Below are 20,056 nucleotides of genomic sequence, written 5' to 3'. Positions count from 1 at the left end.
CCCGGCCTGCAGCTGATTCTAAAGTTTTCATTGGTCATGTCAATCACTGTACTGATTGCCTACACCAAACACTGATCCCTAAACCTAACCGGCACTGTTACCTAAACCAATGAAATCGGCTGCAGGGCGGGATTTCCGCTGAAGTGTTTTGGGGGAAAAAAATCATAGAGCAGTAAAAATGGATATCCGGCAATTTTTTAAGCGCCGTCAAGACAGCAGCCCTCCTTCTGATGCCAGCGAACGGCCTCGGCTACAAGCCCAAAGTGAGTGAGCTTGGAAAACAGTACTAAACTTAGTACTCAATTTGGTCCGCGGTAGATTCATGCCACTGACTCAACAAGTCACCTCTACCTTTTCCCATTAGCCAATGTTACAAGTAAAATTCAGGATACATTATCAGATAAATAACTGGTTGTAATTATATGCATTCTCTGGCATTTATACAACTGAAAGTTTGTGACAACAAGCTCCCTTTGCTAGTCAGCTAGCTAGTTAATGTTATCGCTATAGCCGTTCGCGGTTTCGTGGGTACAGTAAACGTTTCTATGGTAACAGCGAGTTTGACCAATCATACGCGTTGCTGTTAAGCTTAGGACTGTGGGTAGTGTAGTTTTTCTCCATAAGATTGCGGATAAAAACATGTTTTTTTTGTAAAAAGGTTGATTTCATACAGACCTCTAGCTTCTACAGAGGCAAAAACTTTCGTTTCACAACCACGTAGCTCATGTCTGTCTACCTCAGATGCAGGGCCTGAATTTCATTTCGGAAAATGGGGGGGAAATCCCCCCTAGGTGATTCTTATGGGGGGGAATTTTTAATTTGAGGGGGAGCTTAGTAAATGACTCTGTTTTGTCATTTAGTAAACTTTATAGATTTCAACCATATTATTCCTTCTTGAGTCTTTTTAACAATAACTTAGATTAATGTATGAATTGAATAGTGATTGTGTGACCTATGATGAGGGAACAACCAGTGATACCCTTGGTAGTACCATCAAATGATAGCCTATAGCGATGTCATCAGGATACACATACACCGGTAGGCAGTGGCCCACCTTACCGGGTGACTTACTGGAGGATCACAGGATCCCCTCCCTACGGAGCGGCTACCAGACGCTCAATAAGACCAGGGCGGGACAGGAAGGAAACACCAGGGGCGGGGACGGGAGGGACAGACCGCTTAGTCCTGGGAGGCCAACAGAACGCTTAGTCCTGGGAGGCCAGAGCGAAGCAGCAGACACCGGGCGGCCAGGGCGGTGGCTCAGGCTCAGGAACAGCAGACACCGGCTCAGGTACAGCAGACACCGGGCGGCCATGGCGGTGGCTCAGGTACAGCAGACACCGGCTCAGGAACAGCAGACACCGGCTCAGGAACAGCAGACACCGGCTCAGGAACAGCAGACACCGGCTCAGGAACAGCAGACACCGGCTCAGGTACAGCAGACACCGGGCGGCCAGGGCGGTGGCTCAGGCTCAGGAACAGCAGACACCGGCTCAGGAACAGCAGACACCGGCTCAGGAACAGCAGACACCGGCTCAGGAACAGCAGACACCGGCTCAGGTACAGCAGACACCGGCTCAGGTACAGCAGACACCGGGCGGCCAGGGCGGTGGCTCAGGCTCAGGAACAGCAGACACCGGCTCAGGTACAGCAGACACCGGCTCAGGTACAGCAGACACCGGCTCAGGTACAGCAGACACCGGCTCAGGTACAGGCTCAGGTACAGCAGACACCGGGTCAGGTACAGCAGACATCGGCTCAGGTAAAGCAGACAACTGCTCAGGAACAACAGACACCGGCTCAGGAACAACAGACACAAGAACTGTAACTGTCACAAGACCAGACACAAACACAGAAACAAACACTGGCTCTGGCGCTGGAACAGGCGCTGGCTCTGGAACAGACATTGGCTCCAGCTCGGGAACAGGCCTTGGCTCTGCCTCCGGCTCTGGAACAGGCACTGGCTCTGCCTCCGGCTCTGGAACAGGCACTGGCTCTGCCTCCAGCTCTGGAACAGCAGACACTGGCTCTGCCTCCGGCTCTGGAATAGCAGACACTGGCTCTGCCTCCGGCTCTGGAACAGCAGACACTGGCTCTGGCCCTGAAACAGCAGACACAGACAGCAGACATGTCCAGGATCCGAGCCAGACGCTCCAGATAGTCCAGGTCCATGAAGGCAGACGGCACCGTCTGGAACGGGTACTGGCTCTGCCTCCGGCTCTGGAACGGGCACTGGCTCTGCCTCCGGCTCTGGAACGGGCACTGGCTCTGCCTCCGGCTCTGGAACGGGCACTGGCTCTGCCTCCGGCTCTGGAACGGGCACTGGCTCTGCCTCCGGCTTCCGGCTCTGGAACGGGCACTGGCTCTGCCTCCGGCTTCCGGCTCTGGAACGGGCACTGGGTCTGCCTCCGGCTTCCGGCTCTGGAACGGGCACTGGCTCTGCCTCAGGCTTCCGGCTCTGGAACGGGCACTGGCTCTGCCTCCGGCTCTGGAACGGGCACTGGCTCTGCCTCCGGCTCTGGAAAGGGCACTGGCTCTGCCTCCGGCTCTGGAACGGGCACTGGCTCTGCCTCCGGCTCTGGAACGGGCACTGGCTCTGCCTCCGGCTCTGGAACGGGCACTGGCTCTGCCTCCGGCTCTGGAACGGGCACTGGCTCTGCCTCCGGCTCTGAAACGGGCACTGGCTCTGCCTCCGGCTCTGGAACGGGCACTGGCTCTGCCTCCGGCTCTGGAACGGGCACTGGCTCTGCCTCCGGCTCTGGAACGGACAATGGCTCTACCTCCGGCTCTGGAACGGGCACTGGCTCTGCCTCCGGCTCTGGAACGGGCACTGGCTCTGCCTCCCGCTCTGGAACGGGCACTGGCTCTGCCTCCCGCTCTGGAACGGGCACTGGCTCTGCCTCCGGCTCTGGAACAGCAGACACTGGCTCCGGCTCTGGAACAGGAGACACGGGCATGTCCAGGATCTGAGCCAGCTGCTCCAAGTGCCTTGGCGGCCACACGAATGGGCATCTCCTGATCTGTCTCAGACTGGGCAGACGGGACGTGCACAGTTTCTGACTGGGCAAACGGAGGGTGAACAGTCCCTGGCTGGGCAGACGTGACGTGAACATTCTCTGACTGGGCAGACGGGACGTAAACAGTCTCTGACTGGGCAGACGGAACGTGAACAGTCTCTGACGTGGCCCCTCTTCTCCGCTGAGTCCTCATTTGGTCGGATCGTTATGTCACAGAACGGGTAGGGAAAAAAGTGTGAGGACTCAAGTGCAGGAGAAATTATATTTATTTAGAAAAGAAAACATACACAAAACAAGACCCACGACGGGGAAAACATAACTAATAGATATAAAACAAAAACAGAACATGAAACATACTGGAGGATCACAGGGAACAGGAAACATTAGACAACGACCAACAAAGACTGCAAACAAGAGGAGACTTAAGAAGGGAACAAATCCAGAGGGGACAGTTGGAAGAACTCAAACAATAATCAGGTAACGAGGGGGAGGGATCAGACAACGACCAGAGCACATGGCCCAAAATAACAAAACACCCATGTGCAACACAAGACAGGACAGGCATGTGACACCAGCAGACTGCGTTAGACCTCGGGATAAACAAATAGACTAATATTAGCGTAGACGCCATCCTTCTTATGATGTACAAAGTACATCAGGATATATGGGAAGTGTTCCCGGTTCCGGCTGATCTAAACTATGCAGCCTAAAATTGAATTATAGAAGTCTATAGAGTGTTATGTGTATGCTAAGCCAAAGAGATGTGTTTTTAGTCTAGATTTGAACTGACAGACTGTGTCTGCTTCCCGGACAATGTTAGGAAGATTGTTCCAAAGTTTTGGTGCTAAATAGGAAAAGGATCTACCGCCAGCAGTCGATTTAGATATTCTAGGTATAATCAACTGGCCTGAATTTTGAAATCGCAATAGACGTGAAGGACTATAATGCGTTAAGAGCTCGCTCAAGTACTGGGGAGCTAAACCATTCATTCCTTTGTAAGTAATCAGCATTATTTTAAAATTTATACGATGTTTAATAGGGAGCCAACGCAGTGTTGACTGAAACGGGCTAATATGGTCGTACTTCCTGGTTCTGGTAAGAACTCTAGCGGCTGCATTTTGGACCAACTGTAGTTTATGTATTAAACGTGCAGGGCAACCACCCAGTAGAGCAGGGATGGGCAACTCCAGTCCTCGAGGGCCACTGTCCTGCAGAGTTTTGCTCCAACCCTAATTAAACAGACCTGAACAAGCCAATCAATGTTTTCAGGATTACTAAAAAATTTTTTATCATTTTATTATTTTTGTCAGGGTTGGAGCTAAACTCTGCAGGACAGTGGCCTTCGAGGACCAGAGTTGCCCATCCCTGCAGTAGAGCATTACAATAATCTAGCCTTGATGTCATGTACGCATTAACCAATTTTACCCACCTCTTTTTTTACCACTACACCTCTATATATATAACAATTATTTATATATGTAGCTACTGTATTTACGCATGCATGCTGTCATGGTAGTGATGGCAATTTCAAAACACTGCTTCCTGAAGCTTTGAAACCTTTACAGATCTATTGTTAGCAATCAGTGGTTCGGAGTGTGTATCAAACTGCCTTCATTGGCTTCATTGTGTCATAACTGTTTTTAAACTTTTTTCAAAAACTACTTGGAAACCCCAAACCCATGGCAGTGCAGTGAGGTAAAAAAAAAATCCCTTTCAGCACAGGATGTAGAAATCAGGCCTGACCTAATTTCGTCTAGGCATCTCTTGATGAATGGTGAGCGTATTAATTCAGGGTGATTGAGACACTTCTTGCCATTGAGATGATCTGGAAAAAATTGTCCAAATCAACCTGAATTCACCCTATGTAGTGGTACAAGATATCTGTGAGGAGCAGACCAAGGATTTTTCATTAGAAAGCCAAGCTGAACACATATACAATGAGCAATATGATGATTATGATTTGCAAAAGTAATACTGACATGTGAAGACATAACTGCAATATTGTTCTTTACGCAAACTTAATGTACAGCTTTGCATCTCTTCCTGTTTAATTTCTGGCATTCCTTACAGAACCAACAATAAACTACGAAATTGTATCTGTTTTGTTCAATATTCGTCACTGTCTGTGACATGGACAAACATTATAATGCAGGGAGGAGATCCGGTCAGATGATTAAGTCAAATTTTATCTCTTAACAGCAGACAATCAAATAATAAATAAATGAAGAGTAAAATTATATATATATATGATTAAATGATAAAACATAGCCTAAGCAAATGTTATATTTGTTTATTTTTTGTAATTCACCACATTACAATAAAATCAACTTTTTAACTGTTTAGCCAACTATTTCAGCCAACTATTTAGATGGGAAAATATGAATCTCGTCTGTTTCATTTCATTAGCCTCCAGATTTGCTTTAAAAAAAGCAGAATTAAAATTAAAGCTACTTTTGTGACAGTAACGTCATATAATATATTATATTATAATATATAAAGTATTGATTTTAGAAATATATTTTTTTACGCATACATAACATATTGTGGTTTTTTATATACATAAATCTAATGACTAGGCAATTTTAAATCCTATTAAAATAATAGGATTTACACATTCCATTTGCTGGTCCAGCAACCAATCGCATTGCATCTCGCGTAAGGCTAAATCAGTGTTGATCTGAAACCAGCCGTTACGAGTTATTTTTTTGCCTTAACACTTGCCAGTCTAACGTCATAACTGACCCCAGACCAGTGGTTAGAATGACGTCAGCCGTCCAATCAGAGAGCTCCATGTCACACAGGTTCAGAGTGGAAAGGTTGGCAGGAAGAAGAAATGGCAGCCGGCGCGCTGCGGCGTTGGCACTGACCAACATGACTAATTTCTCGATAGACCATCGCTCACACGTACACGTTTTACTGTAATATGAGGGATGTACTTTAAAATCTGATAGATTTTCAACTAGGAACGCGTTTAAAGACGCATGGCTTTACTGTATGAGATGGTGTGGCGGTTTTTGCACGCGCTGCTCTACGTTCAGCGCGCGCTGCTCGCCTGGTTCCGAGTCCACATCTGGAGATGGAAACGGGCTGTGATGGGGTTATTACTGCCCCTTGCCCTCGGCTTTCATAATCAGAAAAAAGCTGGACCCATTGGCAAACGGTCTAGCCGCCGGGTTCGCTGGGGAGCCGAAGGCAGGACGTTAGAAAAGCTGCCCATTCATGTGGGGTTATTGATCACTGAGGAGGAGATCCACTACACTGACATTGCCAATCTAGTGGTCTGGTGCATGGCAGTGGGCATCTCATATGTCAGTGTGTATGATAATCAAGGTAAGACTCATCTAGCTTTGCATTGAATAAAGGGAAGCGATTTGCTGTCACATGCATCCAGTCATCTGCTGTTTCTAAAACACATGATGACTTGAGCTAAGACTTCAATTGACACATTTAAAGTCTTCGGAATGAACTTTGTGTTCAGATATGATTTCATTAATGCAAAAGTTTCTCCTCTTATGCCTTATGTTGAAGTCAAATAGCATGGTTATTGTTGGATGGTTTCAACTCAAAACTAGACTTTATAATACCATTATTTGCATTATTAAGTTTCCTCGAATCCTTTTAGGAGGTTTTGAAATGCATATTACTCAACTTCTATTCTCAACTTTATAAAGTTACAATGTGTCTGGTATATTTCAAAACTTTCTCTTTCAGCTCAGTATTTCTCAATGAAGCTAGGGGAGTATGTGATATTATTTATTTCTTATAACCTTAGACCTATATTTCATGACAGCCAAAAGTGTGGTAAGGGTGAACCGAGATATGAATCTCGTTGTTAATAATGATTCTCAATTTTAAGGTAATAATTACCTTCTTTTTAATTTATGCCACCGTGGACCAAGAAACCAAGTCTTTTCTCCCCCCTTTTTAAATGTGATAATCCTATTAATTTTGCTTTATTGATTTGAATGTTCTTTGATATTTTCTTTAATTGCAGTTTATTATTTAGCTTGGATCATTCCCTCAGATTATACCTGATCTGAACTCCATTGTCAGTAGTGATTAATTTAAAAGACCAGGATATTTAATTCACTCGTGTGATGTTCCTCAAAGCATCTGTAATATCAGAGACTTCACAGCATGTTTTTTACAGTAGTTTCTAACGCTCATGGCTGAAGAACATGGAGAGTTTCTCTCTGAAACTGTAGTGTTTATGGGAGTGGGATATCTTTAGGTCATCATCTCTTTGTCACTCTGGTTTCATAGGTGTCTTCAAGAGGAATAACTCCAGACTCATGGAGGAGATCCTGAAAAAGCAGCAGGAGCTTTTGGGAATGGACAGCTCCAAATACTCAGTGGAGTTTTTGAAGAACGGTACAGATAAACAAGAGCATCAAGGTGAGGTTCAAAACCTGAGGAAATTACTCTTGCTTTTATTTGAGACGCCCACTATAGAGGACGCCGGTACAAACCGGTCGGATCAGAAGATTTCTTCAAGGATAACTACCGGTTTTGTTTTTTTATGTTCCTCTGTGACATCATGTGAATCGTAATGATTAGTTGTTTTATCTGTATTCATGACTCCGGTTAATTCACCACAGGCTTTGTGGAAAAATTCAGAAACTTTTATGCAATTTTTATCCGGAATGATTCATTGTTGCCAAACTCTGTAGGTCAGGACATTTTGTTTTACTTTTACAAATGTGCCTTAAGCAAGTCATCTTTTGAAGACTATGGAACCTAATCCTGAGTGAGACAGGGATACATGGGAAAACACACTTTGCTTATTGTTTTACACCTAGGTGTAGGCAATATATATATATATTTTTTTTTAGAGCTCAACAATAAGGACTTTTTTCCTGCGGATCCAGTAGGACTAGTAGTTCAGATTTTGCCCTGAAAACATTTATACCGTTTAAAAGTTGGGGTCAGTAAGAATTTATTTTTTTTAGGAAGAAATTAATACTTCTAATTCAGCAAGGATTAAATTAATCAAAGTGACTAAATGATTACAGCTACCTTATTTTGTTACAAATGCTGTTCTTTTGAACTTCTGTTCATCTAAGAATCCTGAATATTAAGCAGCACAACTGTTTTCAACATTGATATAATAATAAATGTTTATTAGCGGCAAATCAGCAATCAAGGATCGTGTAATATTGAAGCCTGCAATGAGTGACTGTACGTTCACACCGCCGCCGCTCTCGCCGCCCTGCCAGCGACGCCGTGGAAAGATTCGTGGACGCTCTGATGCTCTGACGTAGATCGAACGCGTGGTCTTTTTTACAACTGTATTTAAAGGGGACGCAAAGCAAACAAGCATGTCGATTGTTATTTTTCCAGAAATTTGATGGATGGAAAAAACTTAACAATTATAGTGACATGTTTGCTAATGAAATAAACAAATTAAAAGCCATTTGTGTGGTGTGGCTTTTGTGTTCATGGTTAAGTGCTATTATAATTTGCATTCCCGCTGAAAAACAAGCGTTCTAGCGCGAAAATATTGCCTATAAATACTAGTGTTGCGCGCCTTATCAAATTCAAATGATCAACCTCCTCAATTTTGCTTGGGAACTAATGTGGTCGGAACCAAAGTCTACAGGACTGCGTTCTCTGGACTCCTCTCAAACGGAGCACTTCTATATTCCGATTGGTTGCCGCCGAACCGCGTCATTGCTTATTACCATAAAGTTGACCTGCCGCTCTCCTCTCCTCGCCGCTCTCACCGTCCAAGACGCGCCGCTCTCGCCGGAGCTCGCCGCCGGCTCTCATTGACAATGAATGACTTCCGGTCACTTTGACGCTCTCGCCGGCGGCGGTGTGAACGCACAGTGATGTGAGTATTGGCTGCTGAAAGTTCAGCGTTGCCATCGGAAATAAATTACATTTTAATATTATACTAAAATAGAATAATATATGTAATAATATTTCACAGTATCACTGTATTTTTGATCCGATTAATGCAGCCTTGGTGAGCCTTTCAAAAACATACACATTTTTACTGACCCCAAACTTTTAATTTATTTTGTATTTTATATTCTTTCTATTTATTTACCTTTTCTTTCGAACCTCTATCATCTGCATGATCACCAAGGCTTTACAAAGTACATGTACTAAATACTGCTCTGACTCGAGTTCAAAATCTGTGATTGATCATTTTATCCCTCAATTTTTCCATCTTCAACGCCATATTAAAATATCTTAAACATTGTATGGGCTTGTTCGCAAGATGTGAAATAATTTCTGCTTTAAGCTCCGTCTCATCACACGTCTGTCTTAAACGGGTAAACTGCGACTTTTAGTCATTTTTGCAATTTCCAAATGAAATGTTGACCATGCCTCACCCGGGTCTTTTAGTCTTTTTAAATGTTTTGTCTACACTTTGCTTACATTTTTTTTTTTCTGTCTGTCTTTTATAGTTTTATCTTGTCAGTCGGTGGTAAAGGTCTTATCGCCAGACGATGGGCGGCTCAGTATCGTCCAGGCAGCACAGCAGCTCTGCAGGGCCGTCGAGCAGAAGGAAAGGACATCCAAAGACATTGATGTTAATGTGCTGGACTCATTACTCAGAGGTGAGTAGCTGTCAGTGGTGTTGTCACGATACCAAAATTATGACTACGATACCAGACTAAAATACCTCGATACTGAATCGATACCACAGGGGAAAAAAACGAAAACAGTAAAAGTACCTGAAAAATGTGACAGAACTTACAATTCATTGTTTTATAAATTAATTTAAAAAAACTTAACTTTGTTCCTTCCCTGCTTTTTGACCATTCCCTCCCCTTTATTGAAAAAAATAATAATAATTAGCAAGTGCCAGTGTTAGGGGTGTGCCATATCATACCGTCCACGATAATACCGGTATACATTTTTACATGATAAAAAAAGTGTCATATCGCGATATCAATGATATAGTGACGCGATGACGTATGGCGCATTTACGTTCCCTAGCACGCACAACAACAACACCTGTGTGAGCGCGAGAGCAGCCTGTCAGCCTCCGATGACGATTTAGCAATTTCACAAACAGCTTGAGTGTTCAGCGGGGCTGCCGACGCGCGTCTTTTGAATGGTCTCTTGCACAATCGGGCCATCAGTGCATCGTAACTAAAGTTTATAATGTTCAAGTCTTCTTAATTCTTATCAGTTTAAACATTCAAGCGGTTTTAAACTATCCAGTAAGCTACTCGCGCACTCTCTGAGAGAGTTGCACTGCGTGCATATATAGAGTGCAGCTCGCGAGAAACTAAAGTTGTTTTTCGCGGATTATATCGCTTTAATGGGGGTGAAAACGCAAAATTGTGTAAAACTTCCGGTCTTGGTAAGTATACTCATAAACACAGTCGGTTATGTATAAAACGCATGTGACAGTGTGACAGACAGTATAATGAAAACAGCAATGGATCCGCGCACTAGCTGTAAAAGTGACAGCCGCCATAGGCTATGCGTCTGTCATTAATGCTGTCGTCAAAACAACAAAAGATAGCTTTAATTGTAATGAATGAGAATTATTAGCCTATGTATTTAATTTAATCAGGAAACAGAACTAAAATACTATGTGTTATTTTACATTTGATTACTTTATTATGTTTCTGTAGTATTTCTGAATACTGGTGTTAGACCTACACACATTTAACATTTAATTCAAAGATTGAAATCAAGCTTCCTTGTGTTGTGTAAACTCTTAACAACAAAATTACCACATTGTAAAAACGCAATGAGTGAGCAAACATTTAGGCGAGATAAACATAATAAGAATTTTCAACAACAACAAAAAAAATGTCAATATCGTCATAAATATCATTATCGCAAATATTCTTGAAATATCGTGATAGAATTTTGAGGCTATATCGCCCACCCCTAACCAGTGTGTACGTCTTTACAAAGATGTTTGCATCATGTTAACATTTGCTAACCTTCACAATTATGAACAGGTTAGGATGACCAATATCTTATTTCATGAAACGAGTTATTTCATATTTTTTAAATGTAATTTTACAATTATAATATAGATATTTAATTTAATTGTATCTTTGTTATTACAAATAAGCAAAAAAGCAAATTACAAACAATATGACAGTGCTTCATTTCTTTTTTGAATGCTACTGTTAAATAGAACTAGTACTGTAGCTGAACAAAATAAAGTCTTCACTCTATAAATTAACTATAGACTGATTCTTAATAAATAGATACATTTATTCAGTCAAGCATTGGGTGATTGTCTATTTTCTGTTGTTTCATTAACATGAATTACACAGAATATTAGGCTGCTGGTCCGGCCCGCTACCCAATGGAACACATACGATTTATTTTTACAAACGGTTTACGTTCACTAAAGACATACAAGACTGTGTTTACGTGAATACTTGCCAGAACGTACATTTTTACCTAGAATTTTGATTATTCAATCCAAATAATCCACGAAAGAGTTGCGATCGCCTGTTGTGTGAAAGGTGTGTGTGTGTGTGTGCGCTTCAGGTCTGAGCCGGCAGCGCGAGCACGTCCCGCGCTTTATTTTCTCATGCATGTTTCGCTGTGCGTGATATATTTTACTGTTCTGCTTCTGTTGTTTAGTGAATGAGAACAGTGGAAGCAGAGCTCTGCACACACATTAAAGAAATACTGCTCTTATTATTTAGAGTGCTGTCACTCGTTAAGTACCGGTACTAATAAAATTTCATATCGTACCGATTTTAAAAGCTGGGTATCGCGATGCCTTTCTGGTACCGGTATATCGTGCAACGCTAGTTGTCAGTCAGCCGACCATCAGCACAAACTATATGAGCATTTAGTCCTGTAATTTCATTCCAGTCAGAAAAACATTAAGACTTACAAACAAACCGATAACGGTTGCCAATTGTTTTCCTTTAAGCAAATTTATTTGTTGTTTATCTTGTTTGTTAAAGGCCTAACTGGCCTTTAACAAAATCTTTAGCCATTTGAAATTAGAGGTAACCACTGCATTTTATCATGATCCATTAGCATCAGGGAAGTGTGTGTACTTCTCTTTGCGCAGCTCAAACAGACAGTCTTTTGATATGGACACAAAGCCTTCTAACGCTTTTGATTTTAGTTTGTTTGACAGCAATGATGCAAAGCGTGACTTTTGTGTTATGAGAAGTTGAAATATATTTTCCGGCAGCCACAGTCTAATGAATGGGAAGCACTGAAATCTATTTGTGGCGGTCAATGTTGACATTATTTGTGGCAGCCCACCACAAATAAATCGATGTATGGGAAACACTGAATGTATATCTTGAACATGATAACGTCAGATCCACAATGAAACTCAGGCTATCAGATAACTCTTAATTGTAATATAGAAACATGCATATTCTGTAAAGCTGCTTTGAAACGATATGTATTGTGAAAAGCATTATACAAATAAATATGTCAGATATCACTGCTCTGTTATTGCAGCTCGCTGCACTCATCCTTAGGGTTTATAATATTAATAATATTTACCTCGCGATCCAAACGGATTCCAAAACCGCTCTTGATCTACAGTTTTTCTTGTAAATGATTTAGTTTACTGACTTTAAATAAAAAACAAATCGCTTTTTTTCGTTCCACTGATGCATGTTTTTCCCCATGCAGAGTCGAAGAACATCCCTGACCCAGACCTGGTGCTGAAGTTTGGCCCTGTGGAAAGCACACTTGGTTTTCTTCCCTGGCACATCAGACTAACAGAGATTATGTGAGTATGTTTATGCATCGATGTATTTGAGCAAGCACAAACTGTACCATAATGGACTTTAAAATCCCAATTTTAAAATTTACTTTAAACCTAGAAATAAAGTCAATTTAGGATTTTGAAAAACGTACAACAAAGAAATATTCAACATTTTTGTGAGAGGGATATTGTGGGATTAGTAGCATAGAGAGTGTGTTTGCACATAGTTGAGTTCACATGTTCTGCATGAGTGCGTATGGTGGCGTTTTGCCTGGAGAGTTCACTTAAATCCTTTTGAGAGATTATCAGCACAGATTAACAGCTAAACCTGTCTACACTGGCACACTTATCTCTGTTAGCTTTCCAAGCGTGTGTAATGATGTGTACAGCTCTGTGAGATCACTGACTTGCACTGCATTGCATCATTACCACTGTCACTGTATCTCATGCTTCATCTTAAAATAGTTTAAACGGCAGTTTTTGTCTAATTAATATGCGTGGTGTTTTTGCCACATCAGATTGTCAATGTGGACTGCACTTTAATGTTTTCATTTTTTGATTTGTGAGTTACAACAGAAAATGTTGTATAATAAGTGTTCTCTTTAATTTCAGTAGGTCTGTGTACTATGTTTTTATTAAATTATATATGCATTATTGCATGTATTATGTCAATGATGTAAATTATATTAAAAAAGATGCTTATGAAAAAAGTCTGAGTCAAGCTAACAAAAATAATGGTGAATTTGCATTGTTTAACACTGTTATTTTTTTGTTTCACTAGAGGGCAGTGTTTCACTGCTGTTTTTTGTACTGCATTATTAGCAAACTTGATCTGTTTAGTTTCCTTTCCGTGTGGCATTACTGATTCAGTCTTGGAAGATGGTTGTTTGGTGCCTGATAACACATTTGCAGACTGTTAATATGTCAGCCGTTGCACAAAAGAAATTAGTTTTTGATTATATCTAGGGCTGCACGATTTGGGGAAAATGTCATATTGCGATTATTCAAGTCAATATTGCGATTATTCAAGTCAATATTGCGATATATAATAAACAAATGGTTTCATGAGTGTTTGGTCCTCAAGCAAAATGCACACACAGATTAGTGATAATTCTGAAATGTGTACAAACAAGCAACAACAACTAAATGATTGATAACACCTATAATGATCCGTAAGCCATTTTACGTCAGCTATAAAAAAAATATAACCGCTTTTAATTTAAGTGAACTTCAAACAATCCTCACATAAACCCATAATAAATGTCATATTTACCTGTGCGCTTCCTGTCTAACAGGTAGTATATATACAGAAATTGAATAAAGTTATCAAACAGTCTGCGCTGCATAAATTATATTTAGACTAATCCTTATTAAAGTTACAAAAGTTGGTCTCCACATAGTGCTATGTGGCTGGTCTCAGATGACCGTGGAGGTCCTGGGCTGGTGTGCGGTTGTGAGGCCGGTTAGATGTACTGGCAAATTCTCTGAAACACCTTTGGAGACGGCTTATGATAGAGAAATGAACATTCAATTCACGGGCAACAGATCTGGTGGACATTCCTGCAGTCAGCTTGCCAATCGCACGCTCCCTCAAAACTTGCGACATCTGTGTCATTGTGCTGTGTGATAAAACTACACATTTTAGAGTGGCCTTTTACTGTGGACAGCCTAAGGCACACCTGTGCAATCATGCTGTCTAATCAGCATCTTGATACGCCACACCTGTGAGGTGGATGGATTATCTCAGCAAAGGAGAAGTGCTCACTAACACAGATTTAGACAGATTTGTGAACAATATTTGAGAGAAATAGGCCTTTTGTGTACATAGAAGTCTTAGGCTGTTTACACGGAAACGATCTGAAGAGAAAACGCAAAAGTGGCGTTGCGTTATCAATTTTTATTCTGCGTTTAGAAGAGCGTTATGGGGGGGAAATCTGCGTGCGTATGGTGACGCAAAAGTGTGTGATATTTGATGTAGTATGCACTCCAGGCGGCTAGGGGGCAATGTGAAGCACTGCCACACAACAACACCAAGTCCTTCTACTTCTCTCGAAATCAAAACATGGCGAAACGAACAGCAAAAAGAATCTTGTACGTTTATCAGAGCCGCTAGGGCAACTTGAAGGTCCGACGTATGGAAATAATCCCACATGATATGTTCCTGTACTGGCGCATGCCTGTGATGTAAACGCGTACGTGACGAGGTCCACCGTGAGCAGATTTGCGTTTTTACCCTTTAGACAGGAACGCGACGGTGGAGCGTTTTTAAGATTTCCACTCTGGAGGGTGGTTTCACTTTTTTGCGTTTTTAAGCCCCAAAAACGCCGTCGCCGTGTAAACGAAAGGCACATCCGATCAAATATTTTTACGTTTTCCCCCGCGAGCGTTCTCGTGCAAACAGGGCCTTAGATCTTTGAGTTCAGCTCATGAAAAATTTGCGTTTATATTTTTGTTCAGTGTAAATCAATTTTTTCCAAACACAAAACACATTAAACCTTTTTTTATTGAAACTAAAATGAAAAAAGCTATTTTATTTGGGGCTATTTATTTATTTTACTGGTGTGTTGATGAAGGATTTATTCTCTCTCCATTTTTCTGTCCTCTCCACCTGTAGCTCAATGCCGTCCCACACAGACGCCTCTTACGACGACCTCTTCGGTGCTCTGCAGTGCTATGCGGTGTGTGAGCAGCGGCTGGGAAAGTGAGGAACCGTCCGCAGAGAGCAGAACTGGGTCCGCAGAGAAGGAACTGAACGATGGAGGGGGTCCATCCCTCTCTTCATGTTTACAGTACGAGCACAGGAACCTCTGCGCCAGCAACACGCTACTGCTGCCCTTCTCTGTCTGGATCATCTCTGCTCCTCTCCGCCAAGGCCTGCTGTGTGTGTGTGTGTGTTTGTGTGTGTGTGAGAGATTATGCTTGTATGTGTGAGTCTCTGTGAGTAACTTCACGCAGAAAACTACACGAGTGCTGCCCTACGTTACGCCGGTCACAAAGAACGTTAAAGAAACGTGGTTATATGTGTAAATTTACTCTTTTTTTTTTCCTTGGCCGTATCTCTGGACACAGTCGAACGATGACAGTCTGCTCCAGTGCACTGAACTCTACAGAAGTTCGTCCGTCTCTCATAGCGTGACTTTTGAGCTCTTGGAGAGGGAAACAGAATAATGAACTGTTGGTGAACTATACGATTAAAGCACTTCTAGTTGCACAGCTACAGTGAAAACGTGCGAGGGTTTTCTATTCGACAAATCTTCTGCATGCTTAATCTGTCATATCGCAAGTCCATGAAGGCTTTCCAAGTGCGCCGTAAATGGTTGTGTTTGTAATTGTTGTTTGAATGTGCGCGAGCATGCCACAAATGACTCTAATTAGGATTAAAACCCAGAAGTTTGTAATTTCAAGTGCGTAAATTGATTGCTCTTCATTGTCAACCCCCGAAAGCTCTCATTGGTTGTAATGGCTTGTGGCGCTAATTGTTTTTATTTGATTTTACTTTCTAATCAGTAAATATTGTTTCATTCAAAAGTCTGTTGTTTTCTCAGTCAAGATCTCTGGATCAGAAATGTTTCATTAATATTTCGTGAGTTTTTTTTAAAAAAATCCTAAAATGCCACAGGCTTATCATCATGCAAGGCCCCTATGAAGAAGTCTTAAATGTGTAATTCACAGGTTGCCATTGGATGGGTTTGTTCGCTAGTGTTCAGTGTGAATGTACAATAAACGTTACTGATATCCTTTAACAGTAGTTGTACTGAGAGTGGCATTGATTCTTCTGCAGTGGAGTCGACGTGAAAAGAGGAATGATTTTCTGTTGCGCTTTCCTGATTTCTGACTGGTGTGCATATTTTTCTCTCAACTTGAATTTCATCTGACAGTTCATCCGGCTGGCACTTTTATCCACAGTGACTTACATTCAGGCTATATGTTTTATCACTATGCTCCCTGGGAATTGAGCTCATGACATTGGCATTTCGAGCCGCATGCTTTACCAGTCGCAGGAACTCTGCTGTATTGGCTACTCTAAGAGTAATTCAGCTTTTTATTCTTATTGTTCACGTACAGTCCTGTCCAAATGTTTCGGGTCGACGAATACCGTTACAATTTAAAATAACAATTTTCTGGTTTAATGTTTTAAAATGTCATTTATTCCTGTGATGGAAGAGCTGAGTTTTCAGCATCATTACTCCAGTCTTCAGTGTCACATGATCCTTCAGAAATCATTTTAATTTGCTACACAAAAAACATTTCTTATCAATGATATACAGGTGAAACTAGAAAAATTAGAATATTGTGCAAAAGTTATAATTTTGATTATGGCTTGCAGCTTATGACAACCCCAGATCTCAGATAATTAGAATATTACATGAAATCAATAAAAAAAAGATTTTAAATACAGAAATGTCGGCCCTCTGAAAAGTATAATCATGCATATGTATATAGTTATATATACTAAATATATTAGTTTCACCTTTTAATTTAAATGACTGAAATACATTTTTCGAGTTTCACCTGTGTGTGTGTGTGTGTGTGTGTGTGTGTGTGTGTGTGTGTGTATATATATATATATATATAAACATGATACACTTTTTTTTGGTACAGGATGCTTCAGAAAAGAGCAGCATTTATTTGAAATGGAAATCTTAAACACCTCCAAGTCCAGAAATGCAGCTTCTTAAAGTATTCACACTCTTAAGTCAGTGAGGACAGGAGGTGTTGTGAACATCTAGGCCACCGATTACATCCCGAGACTTATTATGGCTTCTGTCAGGTGTCATTTACTACAATTTTTTTTTTTAAGGGAAAAGACTGTGAAAATGGCTATTTTGAGAAGGAAAATGCCAGAACTGCTCTTCATTTGATGGTTCAAGGTCTATTATTCGTATCTACAGCCAACTATAGAGTTACTAAAATCTGCTTTTTATGTTCTCATAGAAATTTCATTATGGTTTGTTGCTGGGATTGAAAATACCTTGTTGCATTTTTTAAAGCATGTTCGCCTCAGGAGGACGAATAACGCTGTAGATTAACATAAATTTGGCTTCAATGTTTTAAATTTTCAATGCAGTTTGAAATTCAGTCTAGTCCCTTATCATCTTTAATGTATTACAAGCTTTTCCGTATTTATTTATTGCTATTTTTCATATCAATTAGATTTCATTTCATATTTTTTTTATGTGGATTGACAACCAGTCAGGTTGCGAGTATCTGAAGAACAAATTGGCGTGACCTATCTGCGAATGTTGGGAACAAAGAATTGCTGGTATACAAGTCATTCTGATGGTGAAGTGTGGCATGGAATAATGCATTGTCTAATTAATAAATCCATATTACACCTTTGTTTTAAATGATAATGGAAACTGAGTAGACAAGATGTTCACTGTTTTGCCTGTAGATGTCAGTGTCATAAATTTGAAGCCCAGCAAGATGTTTGTGTGATGTTTGTTTCTTTTGTTGTTGTTGTTTTTTTTTTTTAAATCAAATGTATGTAAATCTGAAATTTTAAATGTTATACAATTTGTTTCCTTGGAAATGTATTGTATGTAGAGTTTGTATAAAATTATAAGTTTTATATAGTCATATATTTTGTTTCGTCTTGAAACATAATTTTAATGATCAGTATCATATTTTAACCTTAAAGCAGTTACCATTAGATCGATGGATAGTGCTGGAAAGGAAAGATAGATAGATAGTGCTCAAAAGGATGATGGATAGATAGATCGATGGATAGTGCTGAAAGGATAGATTGATAGATAGATAGATAATGCTGAAAAGGATGATGGATAGATAGATCGATGGATAGTGCTGAAAGGATAGATTGATAGATAGATAGATAATGCTGAAAAGGATGATGGATAGATAGATCGATGGATAGTGCTGGAAAGGAAAGATTGATAGATAGATAGATAGTGCTGAAAAGGATGATGGATGGATGGATAGTGCTGAAAAAGATAGATGATAGATAGATACTGCTGAAAATTATTGATAGATAGATAGTGCTGAAAAGGATGATGGATCATCCATCCATCATCCTTTTCAGCACTATCTATCAATAATTAGATACACTAAAATAAATTTGTAAAACTAGTAACTTCCGGGCAACAAATAGCCAACAAGCTTCTGTATTTTATACCACAGTAAAATTCCTGTTAAACTAACTACAGTAGTTTAAAGCATAGGCCTACTGTAAAATAAAGTACAGCATTATAGCTACTGTTATTTTTATATTATTATTTTATTAATTTTAAGTCAAGTCACCTTAATATAGACTAACGCTATATATTCAATAACACCAGTAGCTACAACAGCCTTACTCCGGTTTCACCTTTTACATTTCATTGCTGAACTTCAATAGAATATACAGATTCACCAGCATATTACGCCATATTTCATCAATGAACAAAATAAAATTATAGCCATAAATCTACCAGTCAAATCTCAGTAGTCTAACGCTTTGGACCAGTACATAAATGTCGGAATGAGACATTTTCAAATAAATGTTTGAAGAGTTAAAGTTGTCTAACTTAGCCTAATTACCGGTAGTAGTAGAATACAACAATGACCAGAAAATACATATCATCTTAAAACGTTTTAAACCACATGCTGTAAAGACAAAAAGGTCGACGGCGACTTTTCCTGCATGTCTCGCGATGGTTCGTCGGTCTATGGCGGCAAAATGACATTGATTTGCCGCCATATCTGTCCGTCAGCGCGGCTGAAAGGGGAAGTGAGTGAGCGCCCGCTCCGATGTTCTTACGGACAACTCAAACGTATTTATACCGTGCAAATAACATTGGTACGAAACAAATAAGCTTATTGCTTGTGTATTAAAGTTGACCTACCAATTAAACGTTCTCATAGACTTTTCGTCTTCACAACGAGTCTCCCCGTCGGTCTTATACGTGGCACCTGTTTACCAAAGCAAATTCCTCGTATGTTTAAAACATTACTTGGCAATAAAGTTCCTTCTGACTTATATAAAATAGGAAAATATAGTCAGCACGGCTTTAATAGAAAATGAGCGCCTTCTCCAATCTTCCTACAGATATTTATTAACTCAAACGCATTTATACCTGCAAATAACATTAGAATAAAGCAATTACATGTGTTTTGAACTATACCTACCAATTTAACGTCTAACTTACTCCAGTCCTAGGAGGACTTTAATCTTTACACCTCTGCGGGAGGAAAAAGCCAGAAAATTAACGCTTGCTCAGATATTCTTAACTAAAACGTATTAACAGAAACGTAGCTTTATTGCAAATAACATCAGAATAAAACTTATAAAGCGATTTAAAAAATCTAAACAATTATAGTTATTTACCATGCTACTCTTGTGTGCTTTCATCGCCATGATGCGTCTGTC

At 40.6% G+C, this 20,056-nt stretch overlaps 1 protein-coding gene across 1 annotated transcript; it reads left to right on the top strand.

Annotated features, from left to right (window-relative positions):
* The first annotated feature begins 5,812 nt into the window (after positions 1-5,812).
* Positions 5,813-16,433, top strand: LOC143746153 (dehydrodolichyl diphosphate synthase complex subunit nus1). The gene is made up of 5 exons (XM_077237914.1): positions 5,813-6,347; positions 7,281-7,412; positions 9,434-9,586; positions 12,615-12,714; positions 15,305-16,433. The coding sequence occupies exons 1-5, from the start codon at positions 5,999-6,001 to the stop codon at positions 15,393-15,395; spliced, it is 825 nt and encodes a 274-aa protein (XP_077094029.1). The 5' UTR covers positions 5,813-5,998; the 3' UTR covers positions 15,396-16,433.
* The last annotated feature ends 3,623 nt before the right edge of the window (positions 16,434-20,056 follow it).

This window comes from Siphateles boraxobius, unplaced genomic scaffold, assembly GCF_051911475.1.
Source record: "Siphateles boraxobius isolate OS27281-9 unplaced genomic scaffold, OSU_SipBor_1 211, whole genome shotgun sequence".
Classification (NCBI taxonomy): Eukaryota; Metazoa; Chordata; class Actinopteri; order Cypriniformes; family Leuciscidae; genus Siphateles; species Siphateles boraxobius.
The sequence above is the reverse complement of the archived record's forward strand: the minus strand, read 5'-3'. Positions and strand labels throughout refer to the sequence as shown.

Bases quoted from the DNA above. Each gene is read 5' to 3' on its own strand.
- LOC143746153 (XM_077237914.1), top strand. From the start codon at position 5,999: ATGGCTTTACTGTATGAGATGGTGTGGCGGTTTTTGCACGCGCTGCTC. The intron at 6,348-7,280 runs GTAAGACTCATC...CTGGTTTCATAG, and splicing joins CAGTGTGTATGATAATCAAG to GTGTCTTCAAGAGGAATAAC. The intron at 7,413-9,433 runs GTGAGGTTCAAA...TGTCTTTTATAG, and splicing joins AGATAAACAAGAGCATCAAG to TTTTATCTTGTCAGTCGGTG.